This window comes from Ceratotherium simum, chromosome 33 (assembly GCF_057802395.1).
Source record: "Ceratotherium simum simum isolate JZ-2026a chromosome 33, ASM5780239v1, whole genome shotgun sequence".
Taxonomy (NCBI): domain Eukaryota; kingdom Metazoa; phylum Chordata; class Mammalia; order Perissodactyla; family Rhinocerotidae; genus Ceratotherium; species Ceratotherium simum.
In genome coordinates, this window is record NC_141932.1 from 6664887 (window position 1) to 6672480 (window position 7594).

At 50.1% G+C, this 7594-nt stretch overlaps 1 protein-coding gene across 3 annotated transcripts; it reads right to left on the reverse strand.

The window, feature by feature from the left end:
* Positions 1 to 567: 567 nt before the first annotated feature.
* Positions 568 to 7584, reverse strand: TSEN34 (tRNA splicing endonuclease subunit 34). 3 transcript variants are annotated; one of them, XM_004439059.3, is made up of 5 exons: positions 7420 to 7584; positions 6169 to 6415; positions 5683 to 5926; positions 5273 to 5530; positions 568 to 1065 (listed from the first exon to the last, which is right to left on the reverse strand). In XM_004439059.3, the coding sequence occupies exons 2-5, from the start codon at positions 6409 to 6411 to the stop codon at positions 878 to 880; spliced, it is 933 nt and encodes a 310-aa protein (XP_004439116.1). In that variant the 5' UTR covers positions 6412 to 6415; positions 7420 to 7584; the 3' UTR covers positions 568 to 877. The 3 variants fall into 3 exon arrangements, with proteins under 3 accessions (XP_004439116.1, XP_087277317.1, XP_087277318.1); XM_087421191.1 differs by having other exon boundaries at positions 5677 to 5926; XM_087421192.1 differs by lacking the exon at positions 7420 to 7584 and having other exon boundaries at positions 5677 to 5926; positions 6169 to 6496.
* Between the last annotated feature and the right edge of the window lie 10 nt (positions 7585 to 7594).

Genomic DNA, 7594 nt, shown 5'->3' on the forward strand with positions numbered 1-7594 from the left:
ACTGGCTACGTTCCAGTAATTTCTTAAGCAGAAAAGTGGATACAGGGATCGTTTTATAAATGCATATTTTATACGTGTGAGTTTTAGCTTTTGTAAAAAATTGTGGAATATAACATACATATAAAAGAAGAATATAGAATATAAATGTATGGTATAAAAAATAATTGTCAAACACCTGAATAAACATCACTCAGGCCAAGAAAAAGAATACCGCTAGCATTCCAGAAGCCCCACGTGCCCTTCCTGACATTCCCCTCCCCACTCCAAACTCCTTCCTAAAACGGCAACGCTCACTTCCTTCTTTTCTCCTTCAGTTACTTTTATTTACGCCTTTGTATGCATCTGAAATGTTTTACAAAAATCTTTTCAAAGGAAGGTTAGTGCAGTGCGAAGAGCTCAGGCTTCAGAGTCAGAAACCAAGTTGTAAATCCAGCCCTGCTGCTCACTAGCTGTGTGACCTCTGGCGAGTCATTTCCCCTCCTCCAGGCCTTTTCCTCATCTGTATAAGCAGAGCAAATGCCCACACTTCCCAGGATTGTTGTAAGGATTCAAATCACAAACTGCACATTTATTCAACAAGTTTATTGGGACCTCTTGGGACCTGAGCCCTGTAGAAAACAGAGATGAATCAAACCCAGTCTTCACTCTCAAGAAGCTCACAGTTTGCAAATAGGTAACTACAAAAACAACACAGCCAGTAAATGCTTTGAAACAGGGAGGGACCTAAGAAGGATGTAGTGTTTATAAATCTGGAATCAAAAACTAACCGCACAGGGAGGTAGGAGGGTATTTTAGCCTCCCACGCAGAGATGAGCCTGGGACCATCTAGAAAGGCTCTTGCCACAGACACAGCCACATCCCCATGGGTCTCTGGAGTTCACTGCAGGCTGGCCCACTGCAGGGAGGTGTAGACCACCTTACCATCAGGCTGCGGAGAACAGAGGAGCAGCGTCTTTCTGACACTGGTTCCGAGGCGGCCGGCAGAAACCAGGTCCTGGAGTGGGATAGGGTCCCCAGGAGCCCAGCACTGAGCAATGTAGTGGGCATGGAAACGGAGCGGGTCACCTGGGTGAGGAAGAGAGGCATGTAGCAGTTTTCAATGGCAGAGGGCTGGAAAACATTGCAATATCCACAGGGGAGTAGAGGGATCATGTTAGCAATCACTACGAATATTTTAAAACAGATACGCTTGGACCCAGAAATTCCTCCTCTTGGAATTTTTCTCTTATAAGTGTAAGTATAGCAGCTCTAATATACCTATAAATCACTTTGTTATCATTTACAATTGCTAAGAAGTGGAAACAACCAAACCATGGACTGGTTAAATTCATGTATACCCGTAAGACTGAAAATTATACAACTGTTAAGATTAAAAGTCATCACACATGGAGAGCATAATCTTCTTTTGTAAAAAAACAAGTAATTGAATATATTGTCATGTCCTAAGAACTAGAACCACAAAGTCAGTCAAAGCCATGAACTCAAAAGGATATCATGTAAATATCCCATGAGAAGTGACTCTAACAGACTAAAAGTAAGAAAAGAATTTACAATAGGATGAAGTAATAAATAGATGGGATAAGGGAATCCACAAAATTTTTCTGAAAAGGGCAGTAAATATTTTCAGTTTTGTTAGCCATACTGCAAATATTCAACTCTGCCACTGCAGCCCAATAGCAGCCACAGACCATATGTAAACAAATGGACAGGGCTGTGTTCCAATAAAACTTTATTAAAAAAAAAAATTTGGTGGGCCGGATTTTATCTGGCTGTAGTTTGCCCCTGGATTAGATGAAATCTGATCAAGCAGAGCAGGAACCTGAATGGGGCACTATACAGAAGATTAAATAATAGGTAATGCAAATCTGAAAGAGCAAGGCTTGAGATAAAACAAGGCCCAGCCTGGCAGCTGGGTTTCCAGCCAGAACCTAGCCAGGTGCCAGGCACCTCTCTGGTTGTTACACCTGGGCCAAAATAGTTTTTCTTTTTTTTCTTTTGGTGAGGAAGATTAGCCCTGAACTGACATCCATTGCTAATCCTTCTCTTTTTGCTGAGGAATATTGGCCCTGAGCTAACATCTGTGCCCATCTTCCTCTATTTTATATGTGGGATGCTGCTACAGCATGGCTTGATAAGTGGTACGTAGGTCCGTACCTGGGATCTGAACTTGCAAACCCCAGGCCGGCAAAGCAGAGCATGTGAACTTAACCACTATGCCACTGGGCCAGCCCCCAAAATTGTTTTCTTGGAGGCTTATTACCTTTAACCTCAGGAAGATTTAGAATTAGACTTAGAAATTCTTGAATATAATCTTCAGGCAATGAGGGAGAATTCTACGTATATCTGATATATTGAGTATTTATTGTTTTAGAAACATGGACCTATTAGAACTAACCACCTTGTGGTGGTTCAGTTTCAAATTGGTAATTGAGTAACTGATTGATTTAAACTTATTTTAACCTGAAGTTTTAGTAAGTCTATTAACAGTGTCAGAACATATAAACTTAGAACTCACCCCATTTATAATCTATTAGATTTAAGCTATTGACAAGTTCCATAACTGGAAAACTACAAAACTTAAAAAGGAAAATAAATATATTAAAATTTAAAATGCAGCTTATAATATTGAAAACTATTTTAACTCCTTTTGCAAATGGGATCAAACATGAACTAATGGTCCACTTAAAATCTGCTAGATTAGAATAAATTAAGATCTATAAATTGAACTGAAAGCTTAGAAAGGAACTAGATATTAGCATTTGTATGTTTAGCAAATTGAACATTCATTTTCAGAACCAAAATAAATTTTGTTTTACCTACAAAAATCACCAAAAAAATAGTAGCAAAGTAATTAAACCATGGTTATCTGTGGAGAATGGGTTCCCAGCTCCTAAATCTGTCACTTAGTTATTAAGCTTTTAGTCTGAGAAAAGATTAAGGCTCTCAGCTCATCTGCTTAAGAGTTAGTGGACAGTCTCCAATCACTCAGATCTGACTACTTAGCAGGTAGTTCTTTTTTTTTGAGGAAGATTGGCCCTGCGCTAACATCTGTTGCCAATCTTCCTCTTTTTCTTTTTTCTCCCCAAAGCTCCACTACTAGTTGTATATCATAGTTGTAGAGTTGTAGCTCTTTTTTTGTGTGTGTGGGGAAGATCAGCTCTGAGCCAACATCCATGCCAAGCCTCTTCTTTTTGCTAAGGAAGACTGGCCCTGGGCTAACATCCATGCCCATCTTCCTCTACTTTATATGGGACACCACCACAGCATGGCCTGACAAGTGATGCATCGGCGCGCCTGGGACCTGAACCCGGGCCGCTAGCAGCGGAGCACATGCACTTAACCACTATGCCACGGGGCCAGCCCCAGAGTTGTAGCTCTTCTATGTGGGACACCGCCTCAGCACAACTTGATGAGCAGTGAGTAGGTCCGCGCCCAGGATCTGAACCAGCGAACCCCAGGCCACCAAAGCCGAACATGAGAACTTAACTGCTACACCACTGGGCCAACCCAGGTAGTTCTATCTTTCCACGTTTTTAGAGGAAACAAAAAGGGTGATTTTCTGCAGACTTTTTTTAACCTTTTAGTTACACAATAAAGACACCCTTACTACAAATTCAAAAATTAACTGATTCATGAAAAGTCCCCTTTAGGGCTGGCCCAGTGGCTTAGCGGTTAAGTGCGTGCGCTCGCTGCTGGAGGCCCAGGTTCGGATCCCGGGTGTGCACCGACGTACTGCTTCTCCGGCCATGCTGAGGCTGCGTCCCACATGCAGCAACTAGAAGGATGTGCAACTATGACGTACAACTATCTATTGGGGCTTTGGGGGAAAAAATAAAAAATAATAAAAATAAAATTAAAAAGTCCCCTTTACCTATACCTGATGCAAATTTCCTCCCAGAGGTAACCATTGTAGTTGGGCTGGAGTACACCCTTTTACACTTTTTTCTATTGCTTGATAGGATTCTCTCGGTCTACTTAGTACTTCACTTTATTTTAAGTTCTTTCACCAGAGCCACAATTTTTAAGGCTACTTAAATAATGCGTACTGCAAACAACATATAACATGATTTACTTTTTACTATATGGTTCCTACAAGCTGTTCTTTTTTCCCCCCTAATCATTTTTTCATAAATGTACCTGGACCTACAACAATCTGACAACTAATGCTGTTTCACTGACAATTAACAGTGATGTTTAATCACTAATCTATTAATAATCATTCTGGTTGTTTTCTACTTTTTAATACTGTAAAAAAACCCTGCAATGAATATTTTTGTTTTGTTTTTTATTTGCAGGGGAAGATTCACCCTAAGCTAACATCCGTTGCCAACCTTGCTCCTTTCTTCTTCCTTTCCTCCCCCCACCCCGCAAAGCCCCAGCACATAGTTGTATACAGTTGAACTTACAGTTGTAAGTTCTTCTGGTTCTTCTATGTGAGCCGCTGCCACAGCATGGCTACTGACAGAGGAGAGGTGTGGTTCCACACCCAGGAACTGAACTCCGGGCTGTCAAAGCTCAGCATGTCAAACTTTAACCACTGGGCCATCAGGGCTGGCTCTGAATAGTTTTTGTATGTTTTGTGCACATATCAAAGTATTCCCGGGCCGGCCCCGTGGCTTAGCAGTTAAGTGCGCGTGCTCCGCTGCTGGCGGTGCAGGTTCGGATCCCGGGCGTGCACCGACGCACCGCTTCTCCGGCCATGCTGAGGCCGTGTCCCACATACAGCAACTAGAAGGATGTGCAACTATGACATACAACTATCTATTGAGGCTTTGGGGGAAAAAATAAATAAAATTATTAAAAAAAAAAAACAAAAAAGCAAAGTATTCCTAAGTGGAACTTCCGGATGAAAGGAAGTGTTTAATAAAATTTACTACACTGGGGGCCGGCCCGGTAGCATAGTGGTTAAGTGCGCGTGCTCCACAGGCTCAGATCCTGGGCATGCACCGACACACCACTTGTCAGGCCATGCTGTGGTGGCATCCCATATAAAGTGGAGGAAGATGGGCATGGACGTCAGCCCAAGGCCAATCTTCCTTGGTAAAAAGAAGAGGATTGGCATCAGATGTTAGCTCAGGGCTGATCTTGCTCACAAATAAAATAAAATAAAATAAAAATTTACTAAACTGCCCTCCAAATGAGCTTAGGTTCCCAAGTGTTTCCCATCCTTCCATGGGTTTCAGAGGCTGAGAAAAATGAGACAAAAAGGAAAAATGCAGAATGTGGTGGGATTGTGAAGGAGCAGCAACCAGAGGTGCCAACCCAAACTCACCAGGATAGACCAGGAAGTCGCCCCCGAACTTGCCAGCAGCACTGAGAAAGAAGCCTCTCTCCCACAGGTCTCGGTAGATGCTGTAGCGAAGCTCATGCGCAGGACGGCCAGCATGGGGCCAGTCTTTCGACTGGACACGCCAGTCCAGAGGCCTGGCCTTGATGGGTCGAGGCCTAGCAGTGGCCAGCTGGACGAGCAGAGCGGACCTGGGCAAGGGGGCCACTCCATTTGAAGGCCCTGGTTGGGGAGAGGAGGAGCCTGGGGGAGGTGAATCCAAGACAGTCTGGTGAATCCAAGTGGCAAAGTCTTTCCATCCCCAGGGGAGACCCAGGCCCTAGATTCCCAGCCAAAATTCCGAAAAGATGTTTTCCCTCCTTCCCCCACTCCTGGACTCTAACTCCCACCTTCACCTGCTTCCTCGTGGTCTCCAGAAGCCTGGCTAGCGCTGGCGTCGTTCTCTCCGGCAGCTGGGTTCCCACTGGCCTCCTGACTCTCGCTCGTCCCTGAATCCTGTTCCAGCTTCTGCTTCTTCGCAGCCTGGCCCTCTGCAATCTTCTCGAGGAGCTCCTGACGACGGGTCTCACGGGCTTCAGCTGCCAGGGCGCTTTGCTCCTGGAAGCCCTGCTCTTGCTGGCGCTTGAAGGATGCCAGAGTCTGAGAAGTAAACTTAGCTGGAATCTCAAGATGCAGGCGTGCCCTTCCTTAGGAAGCCAGGAATCCTGACTCCCCGGCCCCTCCCAACTCCAGGGCCCCCGCCCCGGGATCCCAGCCTCCTGCTCACATTATTCCAGAATCCAGGACTCCCAGACCCCTCCCACCGCAGGGCCCGGGAGTCCGGGCCTCCAGCTTCTCTTCCGCAGGCCCAGGGAGTTCGCGCCCCCAGCCCGCCCTCTTACCAGGCTGTGTTGGCGGGGATCCGGGCGCGGGGCGCTAACCAGGGTCACGGCGCCGATCTCAGCCAGGAGCCGCGCCTCTTCGGGCATCAGCAGCAGCGGGAGGCCCAGGCGCGAGTTCTGGCGGGGCCCGCGCGGCAGGGCGCCCACCGTGCGGCCCCCCACGCCCAGGCGCTCCCGCAGCGCCTGCACCGCCTCGGCCCCCCACACCAGGGAGCGGCCGTTCGCCACCTCCACCACCAGCATCCTCCTGCAGGGGCCGGGGGACACAGCGGTCACCGACACACCCGCCCGCGGCGCACTCGCCACCTCCGGGGTCTCCGCGAGGCCCCGCCGCCGGGCCTCAGGGGGCGGAGCCTCGCCCCGGGCCGCGGTCAGCCACCTGCCGAGCCGAAGGGCCAGGCCCCGCCCCCTGAGCGCCGGGCTCCGCCCCCGGGCAGTCCCGCCAGGCCCCGGGGCAGCCGGAGACGAGGCCCCGCCCCTCGCCGAGCCGTCGGGGCTCCGCTCGGCTCGGCCCTTCGGTCAGCATTCGGGTCTGGGCCAATACTGCCATCTCCGCAGAGAAAAGCCTCCCCCAGCGAGGGGCCACGCCCCCCTCGAAAGGTCTACTTTGGCACCGCCCCTCGCCAAGTGGCCGTCTCCCTTCGGTGTTCCCGTGAGGTGTCGGGACCGCCGGAGGCCAATGCTCAGCCGAAGCCACGCCCACTACGGGTTGCTCCGGACTTTGGTCCTCCCTTTCCGAACCACCGAGGTTCGGCCTCAGGGCCTTCTCGCTCGGAGTCGGACTCGCACGGTACGAATCCCCGTCCGGGCCGAGCGAGAGTGGTTCGGGCGTTCGGACGTCCGCGGCTCGGCCGAATCCGGAGCCCCGTCGCCTTCCGAACATCAGCGGTTTGGCGTTCGGGAGCTCTCGGCTCACCCGAATGCAGAGCCCCGCCCCCTCCCGGATGTAAGCGGTTCGGCGTTCGGGAGCTCTCGGCTCACCCGAATGCAGATCCCCGCCCCCTCCCGAACGTAAGCGGTTCGGCGTTCGGGAGCTTTCGGCTCAGCCGAATGCACAGCCCCGCCCTCTCCCGAACGTAAGTGGTTCGGCGTTCGGCCGTCATCGGCTCCCGTCATCCCGCAGCCTAAGGCCCGCCCCCTCGGGCCGCAAGCGCTCCCCCATTGGGGAGTTCCTGCCCCACGACCGAACCCCGCAGCTGGAGCCCCGCCCCCTGAGCAACCGCCGTCCGTTGTCCGCTCGGGGGGGCTCACCCCGCTCGTGAGCGCTCGGTCCGCCTCCTCGCTTCCCTTCAGAATGCCGCACCGTCCTCTGATAGAACCAGCTAGTCACCTCGGAAACAGCAACTCGCAGCCCCGGCGGAGCCACCCCCTACGTAGCGCGCCACGCGCTGCTTCCTCCACCCCCCGCCATGCCGACCCCCTGCGT